Raw genomic sequence first — 26,709 nt, forward strand, 5'->3', positions numbered from 1 at the left:
AACTAATATTTATTTATTAATAAATATTCGTAAGATAATTATTTCCGCATGTGTGGAAAGACACCTAGTTTGTTATTCTTTACAAGTATCGACAATCACACAGAGATAAATTGAGTTTATGAATAATCTGCACACTTTTTTCTTTTTTTTTGGAAAATTATCATCCATGGTATTCTCTTATATTTGGTATTTGTTACAGTTTTCATACATATATATATATATATATATTGTTGCAGGAACTGCTACTTAGTACATGGTTTTGGCTTACATAGATTGAGACAAGGTAAACAGCTTCTCTTGATAAATATTATGTAACATTTTCATGGGATGAAAACTCTTCACCCCACCTTTCGCTAGTTAAGTGGAGTATTCTAATTCTGTAAATTTTGGTTCTCACGGTCTAGTTAGAGAATATTGTCCTAGACTAAGAACGAGGTTTTAACTGTAGTCAGTCATGTTTTCTTCCTCGTCGAACTAGAAAATCAGATCACTGGTCATTATACTCTCATGTTGCAGGTCTAAAACTCGGTACATTTCCTTAGGTCGAAGTTCAAACTACTTTGAACTAACTCTATTTGTAGAGCAAATCCTTCCAATAGAAACAAGTATAGAATTCCAGTTAAGAATAATCATGTGCAAATGTAACTTTCATGCATACTGAGTATAATAAGAAGGTACAAAATTACCAGACCATCATAGCTTCTTTCTTCTCATTTGCTATGTTGATATTGGAGTAGATCCGTTTTCAGTAGAAGAAAAGGAGAAAAACAAACAAAAAGGAACTCATTAACAAAAGGAGAAAAGCAAACAAAAAGGAAATCATGAAAGAAAGACAAATAAAAAGAATAGAAAACAGAAGATTAAGAAATATAAATCTCTATAATATTATTTGAGAAGACAGTTTCTTACGTGTCACGCTCACGTTAATTCTCACGGTAATTGATTACGATGACACATTTAATGAAATTAAAAATATTACATATAATTACTATATTAAAATTGATTTTCCTTTTTAATGATTTCTATTAATTAAAATTTTCCTTTTTAGTTAATATATATAATTAAAAACATTTATAAATTAAAAAAAAACGAATTTACAATCAATTAATATATTTTATATATAATGTGGTTTCTTATATTTATATATAATGTGGTTTCATAAGAAAAGAAAGTTAACAAAAAATAATTTTGATATTAAGAAAAATAAATATTTCCTTGAAAACATAATCTTAAGCAATATAAATATATTTTCAAGTAATAAAAATATTTGCCTTATATCTATATAGAGCTTACAAAATATTTTAATTATTTTAATATCAATATTTGTTTATGAGAAAATTTTAATCAGATATTTTTCTTTTAATGAAACTTTCTACTGATCATCGATTTATTTTTAAATATTTTAGAAAATCAACAAATAAAAATTATTATAAATATTATAAAAATATATTTACACATTTAAGATGAAAATTGAAACTGATGCGATAAATAAAATCAATCTTATTTGGTTTAATAAAAATAAAAATAATTATACTTCAATACAAATGAATATATGTCACCCTATTCACAAAATGAGTATATAGACTAATCAATTTTATTATATTTAAACTCAAAGGTAAAATAAAAATATATATTATTTTATAGTAATGTTTATTTATATTATACATATAAATTACTGGATGCTTCAAACCATACCAATAAACTAAAATAAAATATTAACTAAATATTACCATTTATTTATTTTGCAAAACATATATGGATGAGATTTCTTAATATTATTTTATATTTATGTATGTATTAAGTATCGATCAACAGTTAAACTTATTTTTCTATTTGATTTTTTAAAACAATATATATAATAATATTACTAAAATATATTTACATATCTAAGAGAAAACCAATCTAAATGAAAATCACAAATTATTCAAAACATTAATCAATTTATAACAAAAATATTCATGGTTGAATTCAAAGAATTTGATGTTATATAATATAATAAAGTAACAATCAAACTAATAATATATTACATATCTAAAATCATATGTCTAACTAAAATAATATAATATTATTTATAAAAATTATAGAATAATTGAAATTAAAATTAAACTATTAATAAATTATTACAATATATTTACTTTATAAATATTTATATCCGTGCATGAGCACGGGAGAATCACCTAATTTATTACTGTTTGAGATCACAACTATATAAATAGAGAACCAAGCTTAAGATTATTGTATTCGGAACAAAAATCATAAAGAAAAAGAAAGATCAAAGAAATAGAGTTTTAATAATAAAAGTGAAAACCCTATTCAAAACTCCAACAGTTGATTGCAGTGAAATCTTAGTTTCTCATTGCTATATTAGAAATTTTTTTTACAGGAATGATGCATCTTATACAATCAATAAAGCTAGCAAAAATGCAAAATTTTAGGGGCCAAAACGGCAAAAAGAAAACAGATTTTTTTTTACAAAGATTCAAAGGAAATAACATACACTAGGGTGTACATTTTAGTATTGCGTACGGGTATATATTATATACACTCCGAGTTTCTAGTGGCCTGGTGCCTTCGTCAGTGGGCTGCTACATGCTTTAGGACACTGTTTCCCCACCAGCTTCGGGGATATGTTACAGCACTGGAACGTTGCTGGACCGTCTTTTCCAGTATATTTAATATCAATGTCGCCGATCTCCACGTTCTTACACGGAAATGCCTTGCTGCACAATAGCTTAACTGCGTCTTTGTTCCCTGAGGTTCCTCTGATATTCTTGAACTTTATGTCGACCAGCTTGATAGTTGATGGTTTCTACAGACAAAACAATTGAAAAATATTAATCATTGGACTATATATATATGATCGTTTATATTTTATTGAAAAGTACTCTTTTGTACTCACATTCTTGTTGCATCGGTTCCATGGGCAGTACTCTTGGTCGATGAGGATAGGGTTGCTAACGTTGTGGAGCATAATATTCTCGAAACTGATACCAGAGGCGGTCGTGGAGCAAGCTGCAGAGGGCCATGTCTTGATCCTCACACCATTATCAGTATTTCTGAGGGTGCAGTTCACGACCCTGATGCCAGTGACGTCTTCCTCGTGCCCGTATAATCCAAGGCTTCCAATACTGATCCCGTGTCCCGGACCGCATGAGACTCCTTCGACAAGAAGGTTTTTCATCCCGTCCCCGACAGAGATGCAGTCGTCTCCCGTTTTGATGTTGGTGTTGATGATCTTGATTCCGTCACTCCTTCCCACGTGGATTCCATCGGTGTTTGGACTCTCATCAGGGGCTATGATCCTGACGTCTTCGAATGTCAAGTTCTTTGCCCCGATCACGTTGATGTGGAAGTTCTTTGCGTCTAACGAGGTTATGTCTCTTACCTTGCCGTCAGTTATGTAATCAAACCTTATGCTCTGTTCACCAATGACAAAGCATCACCAAATTAACAATGCTATTTAGTTGAGTTATTATAGATAAAATAGATAAATAGATAGACAACATACGATAGGGAGTCTTTTGCACTGAGTTAATGACGTCTTGTGACAATTATTAGCCCTCCATGAAGCGTTACCTTCACCATCAAAGATACCACCTCCGTTCAATCTGAAGTTAGTAATCCTGCGGAAAGCGATCCAATAGTCCTTCCCATTCACGTTCCCATCAGCTCTCACAGTGCCTTGAAGAACAATTACTATAGGGGCTTTGCATGGACCCATCATCTCTATTTCCCCAAGCCTGAATTCACCTTTTGGGATCAAAACGGTGCTCCTGTCCACGCACGCACATGCCTCCTTGAATAGTTTCGACAATTCCTGCATCCCAAAGATCTTAAGATTGCTTGGAGAACAAGAAAACTAATAGGTTAATGGGAAGATTAATAAAGGATTAGAAACTTACGCCGGTGATATCAGAACCTGGGCGAGCAGTGATTCTGAATTCTCTAGCATTTGCTGATAAAACCAGCAAACAAAAGACAAAGAATGTGGATACTCCAAAATGTACACCCATTATTGGGATTGATTCTAGTCACTAGTGATATAAGATTTTTTTATGTTTTATTTTCTTTCGTAAACCACTAGGTTTTATTTTTTTTTTGTGTTTGAAATTTTATTTTTCTTATTGATGTTTTGTTCCTTGGTTTAGCTGTCATTATATAGTCCCTGAGAGGAGAGAGATTTGAACGTTGAGTTTGTTATCCACCGTTCCTTTCAGCTCTTCTTACCGATATTTTGGGAAACTTTTTAGTAGGAGTTTTGACATAGACAAACACTAATAATACCATTGCTTTCCGAAATAGATACTTTACTTTTTAGAAAACTATGACTTTTTCCTCTGGTCAGGTTAAAAATAAGTACGTAATTTGCGTGATGTGTATTATTACCATGTCTTAATTTTTGGGTTTGAGTAAACTCATATAGTAAATAAATTGTTAGTGATGTGTCCACACAAAATGCTTGAACTAGTATATTTCAAGACATGTTCTATCATGCAATGGTTTCTAGAAGTAGACATGAGATTCTTCTAACGTTTCGAAGATTCAAATGAACAACTGAAACTGCATACAAGTAGACACACTTTGATTACGGTTACAATATATAGACTCTTCTCCGTGTCATTTCCATGCACAGGAGGCGACCAAATCTCGTTGCATCCAACCAAGATACAAAGCTCCATCTCGTTCTTCCAGCCTATACTTGTCCGAATAGTTCCTGAGTAGACTTCTAATAGTGGAGTTCACAAGGGGGCTCAACGGATAAGGAGTGAAACCGGCCATCCCAAACCGTGACCTCCATTTCCCTAGGAGCTCGTGCCGCTCCACCCGATCAGCTCCTTCACATGCGATGATGTTCACTACATCTCTTGCTAGACAATGTTGCTCCACGTTAATCCTCTGTTTGTGATTCCTTGGGAGAGTCACATCAATAGACTCGAACATGGCGTCATAGTAATCCATTGTCTCTTTGAACCTTGGGAAGAAAGCGGCCGTGTTAGTGTTTGATTCTTGCTCCACAAGGGTTACCACTTTGGGAGATAAGCTCTTCACCATTCTAAGTAACCGGTCGCTGCACAAAAATACACTCAGTCAAGGAAAAGTAAACACACCAGAATCATTCTGTTAAAAACAACGTCCCACATCGGAAATTGAAATAAATCCTATATAATATATAAGGAAATTGGCCAATTTATCGGAAGTCCATCTAGCTAGCTTAACATACTTTATGTTTCTAACAAATTTCAAGAAAGAAAATGTACCGGTGATTCTCAGTGCTCACGCTCTCGTCAGGCATATGATGAAGCACAAAGGCAAAGTTGACGGCTAGAGCTTCCCCTGGTCGGACACCGAGGTTCTTAGGTGTAACCTCGGACACTGACACCGACACCGAGTTGAACTCAAACGGAACCTTAAACTGCTTAGCAAGCTTGGCGAGTCTGTTCCCTACAATGCTCAAGCCACCTCCACGAGCATAAGCTGAAGTGGTATCATCAATACCCGTTATCCTTATCCGAGGAGGCCCACCAGGCCTAGCTGCAAAAGCCTGGATAAGGGTGACCCATTGGCTCCCTTGACCTATTTGGAAATCGATAATGTGAACTCTGTTTTCTTCCTTCATGGCTTCAGCAATGGCACCATTTGCTGACATGTATCCGAACTTGAAGTAAGGACAAACCTCATAGAGTATGTGCATGTAAGAGAGCAGCTCGGTGCTTGCGGGTTCAGGGCACTGGTTAAGTGATTTGTATATAGAACTACCCGATGAAGCTAGTTGAGCCACTAAGCCTTCTAGTAGGTAAGCTCCCAAACGTTCGATAGGCTCACCAGAAACCGATACCATCAGACGCAGCTTCTCCATCATCGAACGTGCCATCATAAGATCGTTTTCAGACATAGCTTTTGCACATGAGACAAGATCAGCTCTTAGGTCACGTCTAGAGACGGCCTCTAGAGTCGATCTCCAGCTATTAGTCTCTTGAGACAACGTGGAATCAAAGGAGTCGTTGTAATCGAGAACCAAGTCCAAGGAGTCAGGCCCCATCATCACCGTTTCAAGTTCTTTTATCTTATCATTAAAATCATCCGTCACACAAGAGCCAGACGTATCTTCATATGCAGAGTTGTTATGTGATACTAAAACCGTAGCGTTTGAGAGAACATCGTAACAAGGGGAGTCAGGTGATGATGACTCTGGCGTGCAGTACCGTTTACGTGAGTTGTGAACCGGTACGTACCTACTACGCTTACCAGCAGAGTTGGCAGGCAAAGAGTAATCCTCAATCTCTTGTCTTGGATGCGTGTACATTTCTTGTCACGTGTATGATTTACACCTTAAATGATCTGCACAACCACAAGTACAAAAAAAAAAAAAAATTAAATATGACTCATCTAAAACTATCAAAGAAAAGCTCACGCCATGTCAAGACTTAACATATAGTTTTTGCAACTCAGATCCACCTGATCCCTCTATTTGCAAAGAAACCTAATAAGTGAAAACATGTAATTTAATTCTATGCATCAAATCAACTAATAGTTCTGCAGCTACTCATAAAAAACAGAGATCAAGAACTCAACAGACAAGCAACTACTATATACCTTCACATTTAATCAAGAAATTTTCCGACAGGATCAAGAAAGAGAGAGAGGGTTTAGAATCTTATGTGTGACGACAATAATTGAATAAGGATCATATAAACAGTTAGAAAAAACAGAGGAATTAAAGATCAAACAGAACTGCTCGTGTGAAGAAAGATCTAATCTTTGTTAGTGCCCACCTGACTTTTTCTGAGATGAAAAACCTTAAAAAATTAGTGAATCTTGAAGAAGTACCATGTGAACCAGAGGCATGAGCAAGATGAAAGATAAAGTTGTCGGAGACAAGGCACATGGGAATGACTTTCAAAACACAAGTCACTCTTCTTATCATAGAGAGAGAAAGTATTGAGGATATATACGAATCTCTTATCGTATATTTTCATATGTCCGGTTATGTAAATATTCCTTTATATCTTTGTGTACATATCTTATGATATTAGGTTAAACCGTTTGTATATATACTTTAGGTCTGTCGACCTCTATCAATACAAGAAACTATTTCATACGTCTAGGTTTCTTGACATGGTATCAGAGCTTTAAACACAAATTTTTTTTTTTCTCTCTTCTCTGTGTTCATATCTAACTTGGCGATATGGGGAGCAAAGACGACGACTCTTCTGCGATATTGGGTGAGAAATCTCTCTCTTCTACGTCCCGTGTTGAAGTCAAACGGAAGACAATCTCTCCGTATGATCTTTCCTCTAGTGACAACCCTGGCTCGGTGATTTCACAGCCATTACTCAAGGGAACTAACTATAATGAATGGGCTACTAACTTGCGTATGGCGCTTAAGGCAAGAAAGAAGTTCGGTTTCGTTGATGGTTCGCTTCCACAACCACTTCCAGACTCCGATGACCTAGATGACTGGTGGACCAACAACGCCTTGGTCCTCTCTTGGATCAAGACAACCATTACTGAATCAGTCCGCTCTAATCTCTCACACCTCGAGATCGCGAGTGACTATTGGGAACACATACGACGTCGCTATTCTGTGAACAATGGACAGAGAGTCCAAAGGATCAAAGCAGAACTAGCTACTTGCAGGCAACATGGCTTGTCCATTGAGGCATATTACGGCAAATTGATGCAACTATGGACTGCCCTTGCAGAACATCGAATCACCAAGAACTGCGGATGCGCAATTGGTGTTAACCTTGAAAAAGAACGAGAAGAGGACAGGCTGCACGAGTTTCTCAAAGGACTCGACGAATCACTCTATGGATCAGTTAAGTCCAATCTCCTAGCACGAGATCCTCTTCCTTCCCTTGACGTTGCATACAGTGCTTTACTTCAGGATGAGGACTCCAAACATACGACTCGTGTGCTTGACGAGAGAGTCGAGACGATGGCTCACGCAGTTCGCACGAATCATCAACCTAGCTCCTCGTCATCTTCGAGCAACACATATATCTCCAAAGAAGAACGAATGAAGCTTACTTGTACGAGTTGTAGTCGTAAGGGTCACCTCGCGACAAACTGTTTTCGTACTCTAGGGTATCCCGAATGGTGGGGCGACAGGCCTAGAGGACGGTTATCTTCAGCTGTTGGACGGGGAAATACACCAGCTACACAGCGTCCATCAACTGATCTTGCTCGAGCTAATGCAGTGTCTTTTGCTCCTCCACTGCAACACTCAGCCAATACAATTACTTCCTCTGATCGTATTGGTCTTACTGGTCTCACTGATGATCAATGGAAAACATTGGTGACAATCTTAAATGAGCGTCAGACACCGGCAAACACTTTGACTGGACCGCATTACCAAGACGCTGATTGGAGTGGCTGAGCAGTCCGATGGCCTATATTTTATGCGAGGGATGGAGTTTGCTGGAGCTATTCATCGCGACAAGGAAGTCACTGAAGATGTTTGGCATCATCGCTTAGGACATCCCTCCTCTAAAGTGTTGGATTTTTTACCTATTTCAGTTTCTATTGATAGTGATTTTCGAAATAAGGCGTGTGACACCTGTATCCGCGCAAAACAGACAAGATGTCCTTTTTCTACTAGTTCTAATAAAACTAAAGCTTTGTTTGAACTGGTGCATTGTGATTTATGGGGACCTTACCGAACTCCAGCTAGATGTGGTGCTAGATATTTTCTTACCCTGGTTGACGACTACTCTCGTAGTGTTTGGTTGTATCTCTTATCGGCTAAATCTGATGTTCCAAAGACCATTCGAAATTTTCTCTCCATGGTCAAATGTCAGTTTCATACGAAAGTACAGAAATTTCGAAGTGATAATGGAACTGAATTTATGTGTATGCAGTCTTATTTTCGAGAAAAAGGCATTGCTCATGAGACATCTTGCGTAGGCACGCCCCAACAAAACGGTCGTGCTGAGAGAAAACATCATCATATTCTGAATGTGGCTCGAGCTCTGCGTTTTCAAGCCTCACTACCGATTGATCTTTGGGGCGAATGCATACTGACTGCTGCTTATCTAATAAATCGCACTCCTACTCCTCTACTTGCTGGGAAAACACCATACGAATTGCTCTATAACAGACCACCACCTCTTGCGCATCTTCGTGTCTTCGGTTCCTTATGTTACGCACACAATCAGAACCATAGAGGTGATAAATTCACCGCACGGAGCGTTAAAGGTGTTTTCATCGGTTATCCTCATGGTCAAAAGGGATGGCGTGTTCTAAATCGTGATACAGGGAAAATTTTTACCAGCAGAGATGTTGTTTTCTGTGAATCAGATTTCCCATATGCATCTGATTCTCCGGTTCCTGCGTCGTCTGAAGCATCTTCTCCGGTTCTTGCAGAGCCATCGCCTGTTCTTGAGGAACCTGCAACTCCTACGGCTTCTGTCATCCCTCCATTGCCTTCCACTGAACTTACCTTACCCCTTGCGCAGCCGACAGAATCCTCTACTGACTCTCCTTCCACGGCTGAGCATGATACTGATACTACCTCTGAACCATCATCATCTTCGTCTGATGGTTCTCCTGATAAGGCGTTACCTACGGAGGTCACTGAGACAGCTTCACCAACACATGTCTCTTCTCCGCAGCCTGTTACAGAAACTCCGGTCATCGTCCCCGACTTACCCTCTACAACTGAGACTTCGCCACAAGAACTTGGACGTGGTCGTCGTACAAAGAGTATACCTGCTAAGCTCCAAGATTATGTTCTCCAGACCATCTTACCCGACACTACTACTACTAGAGCTCCTTATGGTCTTGAGTTTTACGTGGATTGTTCACGTTTTTCTGAAAATCACTGCCAGTTTCTGGCCGCTATATCGTCACTGCAAGAACCCACGTCTTACCGACAAGCTATACTTGATGAGATTTGGCGAAACTCTATTGAAGATGAATATACGGCACTCGAGGATAATGGAACTTGGATCGTAGTCGACTTACCTCCTGGTAAACATGCCCTTCACTGTAAATGGGTCTTCAAGTATAAGTTTCGAGCTGACGGCACTATGGAACGCCCTAAATCAAGACTGGTCGTTTGTGGGAACAGTCAAGTTGAAGGTGACGACTACGAAGAAACTTTCGCTCCCGTTGCAAAAATGACTACAGTAAGGACCTTTCTACAAATTGCATCATCTCGTAACTGGGAAGTTCATCAGATGGACGTTCATAATGCGTTTCTACACGGTGATTTGAAAGAAGAAGTTTATATGCGACCACCACCAGGTTTCAAGGGTTCTGATAAGAACAAAGTGTGTCTTCTTAAGAAGTCTCTCTACGGCTTGAAACAGGCTCCTCGATGCTGGTTCGAAAAGCTCTCTTCTTCGCTATTGACATATGGTTTTACACAGTCTCTCTCCGACTACTCCTTATTTCTCTTGGATCGTGGTACGGAGTATATACAGGTTCTTATTTATGTGGATGACCTTGTGGTTTCCGCAAGTAACCCGTCTCTCTTGGCATCTTTCAAAGATTATATGAATCGATGCTTCCATATGAAGGACTTGGGAGTCTCTAAATATTTTCTTGGTTTGGAACTTGCTCGTGGACCCCTTGGAATTTATCTCTGCCAACGGAAGTATGCTCTTGGCATTATCGAAGAAACTGGTCTCTTGGCGGCTAAACCAGTTTCTTTTCCGGTAGAACAGAATCAGACCTTGGCTCTCGACAAAGGACCAGATCTTGCAGACGTCGCTGCTTATCGACGACTTATTGGACGTCTTATTTATCTCGCCGTTACGCGTCCAGACCTTGCTTACTCGGTTCATCTCCTAGCTCAATTCATGCAGAAGCCAAAACTTGCGCATTGGAGTGCCGCCTTACGCGTTGTGCGTTATTTAAAAGGAAATCCAGGACAGGGTATCCTTCTTCGAGCTCATACTGATCTCAAGTTATCTGTTTGGTGCGATTCCGATTGGTCAGGCTGTCGCACTTCTCGTAGATCTCTTACTGGCTGGTTTATTACTCTTGGTGGCTCTCCTATTTCTTGGAAAACACAGAAACAAGACTGTGTCTCACGCTCGAGTTGTGAAGCTGAATATCGGGCAATGTCATCGACGGTTCAGGAAGTCCTTTGGATACGAAATCTCCTTCGTACTTTTGGTATTCACTTCACGTCTCCTATTCCTTTGCATTGTGACAGCAAGTCTGCTATTTACCTTGCCGCTAACCCGGTCTTTCACGAGAGAACGAAGCATGTAGAGAACGACTGTCATTTTATACGAGATGAGATAGTCAAAGGAACCATTGCCACAATACATGTTTCTACTCATTCTCAACTTGCAGACATTTTCACTAAGCCACTTGGACGCAAAGGTTTTGATGAGTTTCTTCCCAAGTTGGGAGTTCTTGATCTTCACTCTCCAACTTGAGGGGGGGTATTGAGGATATATACGAATCTCTTATCGTATATTTTCATATGTCCGGTTATGTAAATATTCCTTTATATCTTTGTGTACATATCTTATGATATTAGGTTAAACTGTTTGTATATATACTTTAGGTCTGTCGACCTCTATCAATACAAGAAACTATTTCATACGTCTAGGTTTCTTGACAGAAAGAAAGTAGAATCTCAATCAGGCGTGTTATTTACGATTATAACACTCAAACATGTCTCGACCACCACCACACCGTTTTATTTTATTAACCCTCAATGATCCACAAGATACATGTCCCCCATCCAATTTTTGTCTCGATCCGTTTTTTCAACTTTGAGAATTTCGAATATAATTATAAGGAAAAAGGTGTGGAAAGATATAATTTAGTTTTAATAACAGTAATGCATATAGACAAACAAAAACAGAATACAAACTAGTTGGTTTTCAATAAGCAAGAAGACTAGAACACCATAGAAAATCAAAGTCAAAGAATGTTGACCGCGTAGAGAAAGAAGACAGTGTATAAACACACAGCTATGTTGTGCTACCATGCCACACACGACTGTGCAAAACACAGCTACGTTGATTTTGACTCGCTTTCGTGTGCATATGTGAGAAGTTTACAGTTTTTGAATTATTTTTGTTTAAATTTTGGGATAACATTTTATGACTATCAGAACCGATATATTTTATAAGGAAAAATACAAAAAACTATAAAGTGGTCAAATATAAACAGCCCTGACTGTGCATTAAATTTTAAGTATTATTCTAATTTCTAAGAAATTTTATAAACCAAACACTTCAAGCAGGAAATAAATATTTATGAAAATATTATCTGCAGATTTTATGGAGTTATTTATTACATTTTCTCCAAGTTTTATTTAGTGCAATTCAGAATTTCAGATAAAAGGAAATTCAATTTTGTAAAGCACCAAGAAAGAACTGAAATAAGAAAATTATAGAATATCAGCTTTTGTTAACCTTTACTCCTTTTTTGTTAAGTGAATGTTGTGTCACTGAGACCCCACAATCACAACTCCCTCTTGCCTTTCTTTATTCTTTTTTTTTTACAACCCTTCCACTACAAAAGGGGGTAAATATATCACTTTTTACAAAAACATTGATACTGATTGTGTTTAGAAACTTGGAACTACATACATGAAATCTATCTTTTTGTCTTTTTCTAAACTTCATCCATGGAGTCATGAACCATATATGTATGTTAATATGTATGTACATGACTCTTGAACTTAAAGAGAACCCAATGCTAACTCTCATTCTTCTTTTCCTAGCTTAGCTAGTTAACTTTCAATCAAAGAAAAAACTTTATCAGCGAAAAGATGATCCAATGATACCATTGAACCCTGAGACAACAAAACGCGAGCTAATAATCTTAACGTTCAAGCAAGAAAAAAAACGCAAGCTTATGTGATCGTGATCTAATTTAGTAAAAATATTAATAAATTGAATGTCCACAAAGAAAATGATTATGCGTCCCACAATGTTTAAGACTAAGTTATGGACAATGTTTTTAAAACCGTACCGAACGTTTACTCGACATTGTATGGATCAACAGTCAGGCCAGTCCAACCGATTTAATCGGATTTTAAAATTTAAGTTAATTTTAAATTAAATAACTATATAAGTATAACTATAAAATTATTTTTATACAATTTTATATCATTCTAGAATTTAAGAATGATATAAAAAGAAATGAAAAATTAAAAATTAAAAATAATATAAAATATAATGAAAACTAATTTATTTAGATAAATATAAGAAAATAATATGAATATTTTATTAAATCTTTTTAAAATTTGCATTTTTATTTTTAACTTAAATTTAAGAAAATCGGATTTTAATATCAAGTCGGATCACCGGTTTTTTCGAGTTTGACCGATTACTAACCGAGTTTATTTGGTTTAATTCAAATCCTGTTTTTAACACAATTTGGAATCCGTTTGGAAATCGAGTCTTGGTCCGGTTTCAAAACCACAGTTATGGGGTAATAAAAGTATCTAAAATTCATTTTTTGCCATTCTTTTTATTTTCCTCTTTGAAACTAATCTAGATGATTATAAGCCAAAACATGCCATTTTAACACTTTTGATCATCTCTATTGCCATAATATGTGAATATTCAATATTAACCTACTAGATAAATGATAAAAAGTATGATTCAATGAGTAAGCCCTTTTATGTAAAGTAAAATGATATGTGTTCCCCCAGTTCAAAACCCAAGATGATATATCCATAACTTTTGGTTTCTTTGTTCCTGAAGCTGAGTGAGTATACGTGAACAAGCTCCAACATATGTGAACAAGCATACACATAGACATTAGTTTTCAAAGTCAAGAAAGGAAAAAATGTATATAATATGTTGGGGAGAAACACTAATGTGGAATGAGAAAGGACTCGGTAATCAACCTTTGCAACTTGTTAAGTAGAGACAAATCAATAAACAAAGGAGTTTTTCTTCTTCAGGTTCCTATCAGAAAACTCCTCCAATAAGAAGAGTTAGATAATCTTAAAGCCAACGTAAGAGTTGTAGAAAAGACATACAATTATATTCAAACATAATCAACCAGTTAATAAACCACATATTAGGAAATGAACCTAGTATCAACAAAGTGAAAGCACACAAATATCTATATAATAAGTTGCACCAAATCCCACTCATTTTAAGTTTTCTTTATATAATAAAAAAATATTTTTCACACATTTGATTGTTTTCTAAAAACTCAAAAAGAACTCAATGTATCACAAGTAACTATTAACAAATACATCATTTAGTGTAAATCAAAAGTTAAAAAATAAAATAAATATCCGCCGGTCGGGCGGGTCATGGTCTAGTATAGAGTTATCAAGGCTTACAAGCACTCGTTTTACAGAGATACTGCTTCTCCGCCTCAGCCTCTGATGCCACCCTCGAATTTTCCTGCAGCTTAATCTTTTCAGAGATGGTGTGAACTAACCCGAATTAACTTTGAAGAAAGTAAAGAGCAAAACGTATCGAGGCAAATACTCATTTAGGATTTTTTATTATTGTGTGAATGAATAATCTTACAAAATCTTATACCTATATCTATAACAGCCTTAAAACCTGATTTCTTTTTCCTTAGAGGATATACATATTTATATAGAAAAGGTAAATTTCCTAAACCCTGAGTTTTTACTGGTGCACAGAAATTTAAAACAGACATATGCAACAAAAGAGATACTGCTTCTCTGCCTCAAACTTTGTTTCAGATAGTTGCTTGCTTATTCCTCCTCAGACTCGTCCATTTTAGCTAGTACAATCCTCAGAAGCCTCTGAGCTTCCCGCTTTGCTCGTTTGAACCGCTCCACACACCTGCCGGTTTTTTCTACTGTAGAGGTAACTGAATCAGCAGGTGACCTCTGCGTCGTGTTGGCTTTTGACTCCATTTAGGCAATTGCGAATACGACTTTGTTGGTAAAAATTAAGCTTAATGAGGGAGCATACACATGATATGGGCCAATGTGGATGTGGTAATGTCAAAATCAAGGCAGGCTGTTTTTTTTTCTTTGTGGATGGGCCTTTGGTTAATTTTTTGATAGTGGATTAACAAAGAAAATTATATGCCATTGTATTGTGGTCCATCACCTATAAGTTGATCGCTTTTAACGAATCTAGACTACAACAAGAAAAGTACATACAAAGGTATCCAATTCAATTACGTGTTCAAAAAAAAAAAGGTATCCAATTCATCACATTCCTAGCTTTTCTTATTTACAATCTACTTTTAATTTGATACACTAAGTTCTTGCTTTTCGGATGTCAGTTGTTGGATTATAGTTTGCATATCTATATGTAAAATATCTTCTATTAAACTCAATCTTGTTGGCCAACCAGTGTACTCTTTAATTTGTTGTTTCACGTTTTTGTAGTAGTCAGTCTTATAGTTCATATGGACTCTAGTATTCATACGTATATGAAAAAATTTCATCTATTCAACTCTATATTGTTGCTTTCATAAAGCAGCTGCATGTATATGTAAATTTCATCTATTCAACTCTATATTGTTGGGCAGCCAGTGCACTTCTTCAATTTGTTGTTTCACGTTTGCTGTATTCAATGTAATAATTCATATGAATTCTACCATTATTACATGTCTAAGTTCATATGTAATCACCCAACTCAGCTAGAGTCATATTTGGCACACAAACTCTCTTCCCAAGAAAGATAACACTCCATTTTGTATGGTCATTTCACTGTATAGCTTCGTCCATCCCATTACAACCAGACTGATTTCACTGTGTAGTTGACTACGGTTTTTTCACACACATTATTTTCTGTTGGTTAATGAAAATTCACATTCCACGACACAATAAAATCCAAATCTTATCCCTATCAAGTACATCAGAACATCCAAACAAAATTAAACGAAGAAATTTTTGTTGATTCTTTAATGAATTAATTTCGTTTTTTTAAGTATGGGGATTTCATTGTATACAAAACGGTGCAGTGGCACCTTTTTCTTCCATTATCGAAAAGCGTCTTCTCCAGGAAAAAGAAAGAAGTATTGTTCAAAGAAACAGTATAATTTTTCTAAATAATTATTTATATATTCACGTTAGCCAAAAACGTGAAATTAATGATGTTGGAGGTTAGTCTCCTTTGCACATTAAACCAAAAAGTGAAATAAACGAAGTGTGAGCTTAGATTTATTTCTTAAAGAAAAGAAAAGAAAAAGCAGAAGAGACAAAACAGCTACACGTTGGCAGTATCTAAGGAGAAAAGATCCCACGTTTATTAATACAAATTTTGTAATGAAATGATAAATTTGAAATCTCGTATCGTAACTATTAGAGATATGTTGGACCGGAAGATATGTATCTTACGGACCAAGTCTGTGAAACCCGTGAAACTCTTGAAGACCCTCAAAACTAAAAAGAAAGACTTGAAGATCAAGTTAATCTCAAGATATTCTTAGCATATTTACATTAAGTGTTTAGGGAAGTTAGCATTATCTATTGTTAACATTATGTTAATGTTAACCATATATATATATACATCTTGTATTCTTTTATTGAACACAACACAATAATATTATCATATTCTATTCTACTTTACATGGTATCAGAGCGGTCGATTTTTAAGGATCAAATTTAAGCTTCCGCAAGTTAAGATTTGAAGATGCTAATCATCGGTGGTGTTTACGATGATCAAGAAGATACCGATGATGATGACGATGATGTGAAGCTGTCAACCTCAACTGGTTTTCATGAAGTCAATTGATTGTCATTATTATTTTTTCTTTTCGTTTTCTATTTTGTTATTTGGGTTGACTTTTACTAATTTTCTGGTTGTGGGTTTTATATTACTCATGGTTTGGTCAATGGGTGTTTTGAGAGATATTTGAAAAAGTTTTTTAGGTCAAAAAGAAGGGTTCTCACGGGGTTGTTTTGTGAGATTTATTCTATAGTTTAGAATATTCCAAAATGTTGTTTTCTCATAGTTTGAGATTTATTGGTTATAGTTTAACCATTACGGAAGAGTTCTAGTTGAACGCTCATGTTTTTAGGTCTGTTTTTAGTCCAGTTACGGACTGTCCAAGTTAAGGACGATTGTTTGTGGAGCTGCAGTTGCGTCCACGGGATGTATTCCCATTGTCAAGACCAAAGAAGAGCTGAAGTTTTCATCCTCCTTGTCTAAGTTGAAGTTTATTCCTGAAGGAATCTACTGATTTGTTTTCCTCGACATAGTGTCCACGACATACGTAGTCTGCTTTGTGATTGCAGATTTGCGTGTTGCATTCCACGTTTGTCGTGCGGGGGAGTATTAGAGATATGTTGGACCGGAAGATATGTATCTTACGGACTAAGTCTGTGAAATCCGTGAAACTCTTGAAGACCCTCAAAACTAAAAAGAAAGACTTGAAAATCAAGTTAATCTCAAGATATTCTTAGCATATTTACATTAAATGTTTAGAGAAGTTAGCATTATCTATTGTTAACATTATGTTAATGTTAATCATATATATATACATCTTGTATTTTTTTATTGAACACAACACAATAATATTATCATATTCTATTCTACTTTACAGTAACAAATATGAGTAAATAATAGTAATATGATAAAGAATACAATCTTCTGAACTAATAGTTTATTAAGAAAAATCTTGTAATGAAAAGATGAACTTGAAATTTAGTAATCGTAACAAATAGGAGTAAACAATAATATGATAAAGAATACAATCTTGCGAACTAATAGTTTATTAATGACCGGTCCGGCCAAAGGCGGATCAGACTACTTTGACGGGTTTCCTAAGGAACATGAGCGAAGAAGGTGGCGCGTCTCCAATCCACGCGCCGACGTAAAGGCGCTCGTAGTAGTGAACACAGTAAAGGGAGAGTGAGAGCTGAAGCTGGTCTCGGCTCCAAATGATCTTGGGGAGTCGTGCGAGGACCGGACGGATGCAGAGGAAGTAGAGACATCTGTAGCCACCGAGAGCTGACACAACTGAGCGAAGTGAAAGTGAAGGTCGTGGTGACACTTGTCGGAAACAAAGCTCTTCCCATATTGAGTCGTTGCGAGCGACGGCTGACCAAAGACGGCACACGCAAGCGGCTGAGCAGAGAGAAGGACCGTCTAGTCGCCGGAGGATTTCTACTAGCACGTCGTGGTGGTCGTTGATGGAGAACTCGCGAACAAGATTCACTCGCTGTCTCTTGTTGTTACTTTTCTCGACCATACCGATTCGTTTCTCCGACATGGTACTAGAAAGAGAGAAACAGAGGTTTGTGTTTGAAAGAGAGAAGATTGATACAGCTGTTGAAATCACACGGGCGCATATAAATATATGAACAAAACTTAGCTTCACCCCCTAAGGTGAATCTCTACATTCACCCACCAATAGGAATTAGTTAATTAAGATTTGATATCTCTTAAAAAAGGAAACCAAGTAATAAGAATTTAATGAAATAAAATTATGTTTTTAGATAAATAAAAAATAGTAGCAATTATAAAAAAAAATATTTTTTTTTAATATCGATAAATCCGTCAGAAAATACTAAACCCTAAACCCTAAATTCTAGATACTAAACCTTAAACCCTTGGAGAAAGCATGAACCCTTGGGCAAATCCTATATCCTAAATCGTTAATCTTAAAACCTAAACCCTAAACCTTTAATCATAAACAATAATATTGAACCCTAAATTCTAAACACGAACCCCTAAACCCTAAACTCTTTGACAAATATTAAATCATAAACCCTTAATCCTAAACCATAAACCATTTTGGAATTTAGGATTTAGGGTTTAGTATAGGGGTTATAATTTAGGGTTTAGGGATTAGGATTTAGTTTATGATTTAAAGTTTGGTTTAAATTTAAGGATTAGGGTATAGGATTTGCCCAAGGGTTTAGGGTTTAGTATTTAGAATTGAAGGTTTAGGGTTTAGAATTTAGGGTTTAGGGTTTAGTATTTTCTGACGGATTTATCAATTTTAAGAATATATTTTTTTTTGATAATTGCTACTAATTTTTATTTATTTAAAAACATAATTTTATTTCATTAAATTCTTATTACTTGGTTTCCTTTTTTAAGAGATATCAAATCTCAATTAACTAATTCCTATTGGTGGGTGAATGTAGAGGTTCACCTTAAGGGGTGAAGCTAAGTTTTGTTCTAAATATATATGTTGAAAATATTGCGTGTGAGTGAGAAGCAGAGGGGGAAGTGATGTTTATATTCAATTTGTAAAAGAATAAAAATTAATGTTGGTTGGGTGGTTCTTGTTGCTTTTAAAACCTTAGTCTATATCATTACTTGTTGTCTTTTTTGTTTTAAAAGGTACTGGTATAACATATAACTATTTGTTTCTTTGCTTCACTAATCTTACATATCTTTTTATCATAGCATATGGCCAATGGAATAACCTAACACCTATACAAAATTACACATATATATATATATATATATATATATATATATCCAAACCATTGATTGAACATAATTGGACAGTAATATATGTATAGTAATTCACATAAGCGGTAAGAGTGAATTGATGGTATGATGAGTAATAACAAAAGATAGTTTAAAAGTGATTTTTCAATTTTTTAAAAATATAGTTTGATATTGATCGCTCTGGAATCTACTAATGATTTTTTTATTTGTGTATTATGCTCAAAAGTAAATTCTTAAAATTTACATCATTAACAGAATTTTTTCAATCGTTCCTTAGATTTAAAATAATTAGAGAATATATTTATTCATTATCAAATCCGAAAATCAACAATAATATAAATAATACCTTATTTCCTATTATTTTGTTCAAATTCATCATTTATTTAATTTATATTCTTCTTTTTAATGGTTAACAATTAGAGCTTTATTAGTGTCTGTATATATTACTCCCTCTGTTTTTTAAAGATGTATGTTTTAGGAATTTTTTTTGTTTCAAAAAGATGTATTTTTCATATTTTCAATGTAATTTTTGTCAACTAATTATGAATAATTGTAAATCTCAAAAATATTAATTGTATTTCTTGAAATTTTTATTGGTTTAGAAATATAGGAAATATAAAATAACAAAAAACTATGCACTAATAAGTAAATTTTAATATGTTTTATTAAAAAGTGTGAAAATCTCAAAACATGTATTATTTAAAAACAGAGGGAGTATTTTCTTAATGACTAAAATCTACATAATTGGTTAATATATACTAATGATCAGTGATCCTCTTTTGAAAGTGAGCTAGAGTGAGGTTTGAAACTTCAAACCTAATCAAGATGAGTAGGTAATTAATCTTGTGGCGTACTCGTTGTACTGTGTAAATTTGACGTATATTATTATGGATACAATATTACTAAATGTGACTATGTGTGAAACCTATTTGTTGGGTAACGTAGAAAGTTGAAGGACTTGGTCGGGGACGAGTATGCTTTGTTTCCTCCACGCTTTTAAGATAGTTCGTGCAGGTAACTTATTTGATTTCGTTAGTCAAAAAAAAAAAACTTATTTGATTTCTGAACATTATTGTTAGTCAAACTTCTCGCTGACTATTTTTTAACCAATTAATTACACCTACAATAATTGAAGAAAACCTTTGTACGTGGAGAATATTTGTTTTTTTTCTCTTTAAGTTTCTCGCGTAACAAAATCTAAACGCATTTACATTGGCAAAAAGAAGTACTACGACCATGTGGTGTTCTTTGGACTCTGACATGTCTAAGAGAGAAGAAACATTCATTCGGTCATTTTTGAAACAGTAATTAGCAACTTACTCAAAATGATTAAGAATATGTAAATTGGCCAATTAATAGACAGGACCTGCTCAACATTATTAAGGGTCCTAGGGCAAAAAAAATTTTTTAGACCCTATATTAAAAAAAAAGAAAATTAGACTCTATAAAATGACTAATTTGAAATATATTTAAGTTATTTTTATATAAGTTAACTAATATGCATGTTTTTATTTGAGTTTTTATTAAATTTTTGTACTCACATTTTATAATACTATTTTACAATACTACATAAATTTAAATTTAGTATACTATATGCCATTAAAAAAACAAAAAAAACAGAAATCGGAGTGGGCCCTGGGGCAGTCGCACTGACTGCTCACCTAAATTAGGGGTGATTTTCAGACTTTCAACTAATATATATATCTCGTTGCTCTAGTATCCATGCCAACTCTCTTTCTAAACGGATACATGTACCAAATTCTTTATCATCTCACATAAATCAAAACCAGTCGATACTTTCTGATCCGCTATGAAACAATAATAAAAACCAAATTTAACTTAGGTTGTACAGTTTCTGTTGACAAAAAATGATTGGATTTATACTGTATTACATAAAAATATTTTCTGATTTTTTAATCTCATCTATAACACAAGATTATACATTCTATTGTAATGACAAATGATAAAATTCAGCTATTTTAAAAAAAGATATACAAAAATTAACCAGTAAATCAAAACTCATATGATCAATTTTTTTAGAATGTAACTAAAAATAGACAAATTGCCGTTCAGACTTTTTTCAAAGGAAACTAAAATATGTTTAGCAAAAAAAAACTAAAATATTGTTGAAAAAAACATAAACCCTACAACCGCAACCAATTAAACTCCAAAAACTAAAACGTACAAAAAATGAAACAATATAATTGATTGGTGAATCTTTAGGGTTATCCTAGAGATTGAACCCAAATATTTCTCTACTTAAAAAGCTATTGCCATTCAAGCTAGAATTCTTTATAATATATATTCCTTTACATGAAAATCGCATTAATTAACTACGTGATTACTCCCATCTGAATATTTTAACCTACAAAAAAATGTCTAGCTGTTGATCAAAAAAGAAATGTCTAGCTACGAACATCAAACCATGCCGTTAGTCTATATTATGGAGATTACATCTCGCAGCAAAGCCTTCACACCATTTATACTATACTGTGTATCTTCTAGACGTCTAGTTAACACCAATCTAGACATTGATATTGATGTTTAATTGGATAAGGAAACTATAAAGTTTTATAAAAGTATTGGCGTATAAGAACCGTATATATATATCTAATGTATGCATGTGAACACCTATATAGAGAGAAGATTTGTGACTTGTGGATGGGAATCGAGGAAGGGTCCAAGGGAAAGAATCCACGAGAAAGAACTGCAAGGCCGATGCTCTCTTCCAATTTCGTTTTAAAAAGTCTATTTTCTATTTTCTAAAAACTATGTAGACACGCATGGACACAACTTCTTTATTTTTCTTCTCTCGTTTGTAGTTAAAAGGTTTCACACTAACACACATACATATACATATGCCGTATGCGTGTCTTAGTGTATATATTTGCTACAGTTTATTTTTTCGAGGTAAAAGAGACATCGTTGTTCGATCTTCTTGTTGTTTTTGTTGTCTTTTTATGCTTACATCTTTTTAATTTTTGAGTTCTTCCATATGTCTTCTTCACATTCTCGTCTTTCTTGTTTCAGGACCGTTGTACAATTATCTATAACTACACAGAGACTATTCATGCATATATGATATATGTACACGTAGATGTTATAAGCTTTTTCCGAAAACAACCTCCTTCATTTTTTGGTCATCATATTAAGGTACGTGCACAGTGCACTTGACATTTTTCACTTCTTTCATTTATAGAAAATAATGGATTTGTTTATGTCAGTCGGAAAAATTTCCATTACTTTAAACTTTGGGTCTGATGCGTTCCTAAATTTCTTTTAGGGTGTTATTTGCATTTTAGGGGCCAATATAGGTGCACAAAAAAGGTAATTTCCAGTACATTAGACTTACCAAATACATTCTGCCAAAAAAAAATCTTCACGTCCGCAAGTTTCTAAAGTTTATCGATGAACTACCATACTTGTCTAATAAAAAATTGTAATACCCAATATATTTTTAATTTTTCTTACAACAAATTCATATAAACTTTGTGAACCAAACTCTGAGCTCTGCATTCATATAGACAACAAATGACAATTGCTTTCTTGCATTACATGCGAGACGGTCTAGTGTCTACCTTTGAATTATGCGTCCGAAATATATAAATAAGTTCTGAGCTGTTGAACCTACTCTTCAAAATTTCTTTATGTCTTCCAAATAATTTATAAGACTGACCATTCTTCTGATTATGAACGATTTTTACAAATTGAAAACAATTTGTTGCAAATATAATAGAAAATTTTCTTAAATTTCTCACATTCAATTGTCCAAATGAAAGCCTTTATCTCCAATTGAAATGACGACTGCCTTATTCTTGTATTTTTCACTCCCATTAAAATATCGTAACCTTTCAGTATGCTATACAATCTTTGTCTCAAATAGATTTTCTGATTTTTCCATGATCCATCCGTAAAATGCTATCTATCTAAGATATATGATATTATTTTTTCTACTGGTAATCGAATTTGATATATTTTCTATATAAGAAAAATATGTGCCTTAGTCCAAAATAACGACTTCATTTCTGCCAATTTAAGATTATCTTTCAAATCAACATCTAAATTATGAAATACTTTATTGTTTCTTCCTTAGTTTTACATACCCAATATGTTTAAAATGCATATTTCTGTATCCTTTTCAACGAACAATAGCCGTACACTATCATCCAAGTGCAATGACAAAAGAAAAGACTGCCAGCCAAACAGAAAAAAATATAATGACATGAAAAATGAAGGAAAAGGAAGTAATGATTTGAGAAGCCAAAAAAAAAAAATTCAACAAGCATCTCTCAAACATCTAGTCAATAAGCAACTATTTAGTCGTCTTTTTGGGGTTGGGATTTCAACAAAATAGGAAACCAAACATTCGTTCTAATACCTCAGTCGTCCTTAGACTCCATATATATGTGTGTTACATTGTGTGCAAATTCACACAATATATTCACTATACAAAATTATTGACGAAGAAAATATGAAATGTTTGTCATGTGGTTTAGTAATAGTGTAAGTAAGGGTTTGTTTGTGAAGCGGATTCGGTCTGTTAGTTATCTATTATATATTGATTTCGTATAACAAACTTTTGTTTTCTGATTATGGAAATGTTGAATCCATGCAGGAAATAACAAGAACATAATTATGAAATATCAACATATCATATAGTTGAGACGTCTAATGTTCTTTCATTTCTTTCAAATATGTACTTACTCTTTCGACGACTAGCGCTTGTACTTTGTACAAAGTGTGACATGTGCAGCATCCAATTAGTCAACCTTATATAATTATCGTATTGACTCAGATTTATTGATATAGTTTCCCGGAAAATAGGGGAATACAATAAACATTTTACTATTTTATTGCTTTATGAAAATAACACTAACGTCTCTCTCCTCGTTTTGCAAGATTGATTCCTTTTAAGATATAAATCAGGATCCAGACAAAACTCATTAGTTACTAAACCACGTACAATGTGTTAGCTAGCTTTGCTAAACTTTCTTGAGAGTGAGAGATCTACCAGTCGACCATGTTGGGAGATTGACGAATTTATTATGAGCTGAAAATAACAGCGATGACGAAAAATCTTTAGAAGATATCATAGGTATTTGTAAATATTCTTTTTTTTAGATTTCCATATGTTTGAACCTTGATGCCATTAACAAGAATCAACGTTATAAAAAAAGTTTTTTTTTTCAAATATGATCTAGAAGTTTTCAGAAGACTTCGGAAAGACTTTTCTAAAAATCTTCTAACTTTCTTTTTTTAACAAAAAAATTGAAAATCCCGGAGAGACTTTTCGAGAAGTCTTCTCGGATAAACATGTTGATTTTCCAATTGACCGAAGTTTATCAGAAATTTGACTTTTTATAGAAAACTTCTCGGAAAGTCTTTCCAAAGTCTTCTCACTGTCGAAAAAAGTTAACGTGGATTACTTTTGTAATTGAAAAATAATAGTAGAACATTTAATGTTAATGAGAAGTCTTCTCAAAATTTCTCTCAGGTTTTGGTCAAACGTTCGGTTACGAGAGAAGACATTTAGAAAATTCTTCTCTAGAAAGTCAAATATATTCAACTACAAGGAAGACTTCGGGAAGACTCTCAAAAGACTTCTATAAAAGTTTTTCTCCGAGAAAATTTCCCCAGAAGTATTCTATAAAAAGTCTAATTTCTGAAAAAAATTGGTCAATTACAAAACTAACATGTTTATCTGAGAAAACTTCTCGAGAAGTCTTCTCTGGCATTCTCGAGAATTTTTCAAATTCAAAAATAAGCTAATATTTACAAAGAAAGACTTCTCAAGTTGTCTTTTGTAGAGTAGACTTCTTAAGAAATCTTTTTTCGTAAATTTGCAATTGCAAAAATGATTTAAATGGAAGATTTTTTAGGAAATCTTCTACGTCAATTTTTATTAAATTTCAATTTTCTCTAAATTTAAAATGAATTTTGAATATTGTCTTGTTAATTCAGGTTTATTAGCCAGTATTAAGACTTCTGAGGGGAATTCATAACTTAATTTGTGATAATTATGAAATTACAGACATTCATATTTATTAATATTTCTAACTAATCTGAGAAGACTTCACTCAGAAGACTTCTAGAAAAGTCATCTCTCAAAAGACTTCTAAGAAAATTCTTCTCTCGTAAGATTTTTAGGAAAGTCTTCTCTCGGAAGACTTCTAGAAAAGTTTTCTCTCGGATTCTCTCGGAAGACTTCTAAGAAAGTCTTCTATATTTTGTTATTGTATAATTTTTTTTTTCAAGAGAGTTAAGTAACTTCAAGATTTGTTTTTTTTTAATTTTCAAAAGTGTTTAGTAATTTCAAGAATTTCAAGTCATGTGATTTAATGTATTTTTTAGATCATAAGATATACTTTTTAACTTTCATGAAATCTAAATTTCAACTTTCACTTAAAATTTAATTTTCCCGCTTAAATTTCCCTTTTATATTCTAGTTTCCCGCTTAATTTGCGAAGAAGAGTTTTAGAGAAGTCTTCTCCCTTAGTTTTAATAAATTTGTGCTATGTAGTATTTTGATATGTAGTATCAATAACTTCAATGATAAACATCAACATATTTACCAATTTCATTAACATCTTTCAAGTTTACAAAATAATTCACAACTAAAAGAATACACATAGCAATCATAAAAGAAACCATAAACATAACTATAACAATTGGATCTTAAGACTATTCAGAAGACTTCACTTTAGTTTTAAAAGACTCCGTAAGATTTCAGAAGATTTCAAAAGACTTTAGAAGAAGTTAAAAGTGATTTCAAAATGACTTTTCAGTAAGTCTTCCGGAACAGAGGCGGACCCACATGGAAGAAAGGGGGTGCAATTGACACATGTTAAATATAAGGGAATAAAGTTTTAGGCTGTATATCGTAGTATGTAATGGCTCAGTTGGTCGTTGTGTCCTTCTATTGACCCCCCTAACATGACTTCGACTTCCAGTCCTACGCCCTCTGTTGTCCATTTTTAGTTTAAATTAGTTAATAGTTTGGGCTTTTTTGTTAGGCTTTGGGTAAGTATTAATTATGACCCAGGTTAAAATCTCTCCCGGGTCCGCCACTGTTCCGGAAAGTCTTCTGAGAAGTTTTTCAGAGTCTGACTCAGATCTGGAAAAAAACCGCAAATGCAAAAATGCTCAAATGGCATCAAAACAGAGAAAAACTTCAAAAATAAAATTTTCTATGTTTTAATAATAAATAAAACAGTCATATTATGTTGAATCTACAACCTTTAATAATCTAACATATAAAACACACAAAATACATATTTAAAATTTATTGATTTATCTTTAAAGTGGTGAAAGATGAGAACCATGTAATGAAAAACGTGCAAAACAAGATAAATTAGTGAGAAAGACATAAGAAAAA

The 26,709-nt window shown here is 34.1% G+C and overlaps 3 protein-coding genes across 5 annotated transcripts; all 3 read right to left on the bottom strand.

Moving 5' to 3' along the window:
• Positions 1 to 2,332: 2,332 nt before the first annotated feature.
• Positions 2,333 to 4,342, bottom strand: LOC108812932 (polygalacturonase-like). Its single transcript, XM_018585331.2, has 4 exons — positions 3,903 to 4,342; positions 3,509 to 3,817; positions 2,900 to 3,418; positions 2,333 to 2,809 (listed from the first exon to the last, which is right to left on the bottom strand). Exons 1-4 carry the CDS (start codon positions 4,011 to 4,013, stop codon positions 2,555 to 2,557), a joined length of 1,194 nt encoding a protein of 397 aa, XP_018440833.1. The 5' UTR covers positions 4,014 to 4,342; the 3' UTR covers positions 2,333 to 2,554.
• Positions 4,343 to 4,456: 114 nt separating this feature from the next.
• Positions 4,457 to 6,955, bottom strand: LOC108812930 (scarecrow-like transcription factor PAT1). 3 transcript variants are annotated; one of them, XM_018585330.2, is made up of 3 exons: positions 6,829 to 6,955; positions 5,259 to 6,339; positions 4,457 to 5,068 (listed from the first exon to the last, which is right to left on the bottom strand). In XM_018585330.2, exons 2-3 carry the CDS (start codon positions 6,302 to 6,304, stop codon positions 4,618 to 4,620), a joined length of 1,497 nt encoding a protein of 498 aa, XP_018440832.1. In that variant the 5' UTR covers positions 6,305 to 6,339; positions 6,829 to 6,955; the 3' UTR covers positions 4,457 to 4,617. The 3 variants fall into 3 exon arrangements, with proteins under 3 accessions (XP_018440832.1, XP_018440830.1, XP_018440831.1); XM_018585328.2 differs by having other exon boundaries at positions 6,774 to 6,934; XM_018585329.2 differs by lacking the exon at positions 6,829 to 6,955 and adding an exon at positions 6,595 to 6,761.
• A 10,592-nt stretch (positions 6,956 to 17,547) lies between these two features.
• Positions 17,548 to 18,237, bottom strand: LOC130498328 (F-box protein SNE). The gene has a single exon (XM_056991600.1). The coding sequence runs from the start codon at positions 18,139 to 18,141 to the stop codon at positions 17,671 to 17,673; it is 471 nt and encodes a 156-aa protein (XP_056847580.1). The 5' UTR covers positions 18,142 to 18,237; the 3' UTR covers positions 17,548 to 17,670.
• Between the last annotated feature and the right edge of the window lie 8,472 nt (positions 18,238 to 26,709).

This window comes from Raphanus sativus, chromosome 2 (assembly GCF_000801105.2).
Source record: "Raphanus sativus cultivar WK10039 chromosome 2, ASM80110v3, whole genome shotgun sequence".
Taxonomy (NCBI): Eukaryota; Viridiplantae; Streptophyta; class Magnoliopsida; order Brassicales; family Brassicaceae; genus Raphanus; species Raphanus sativus.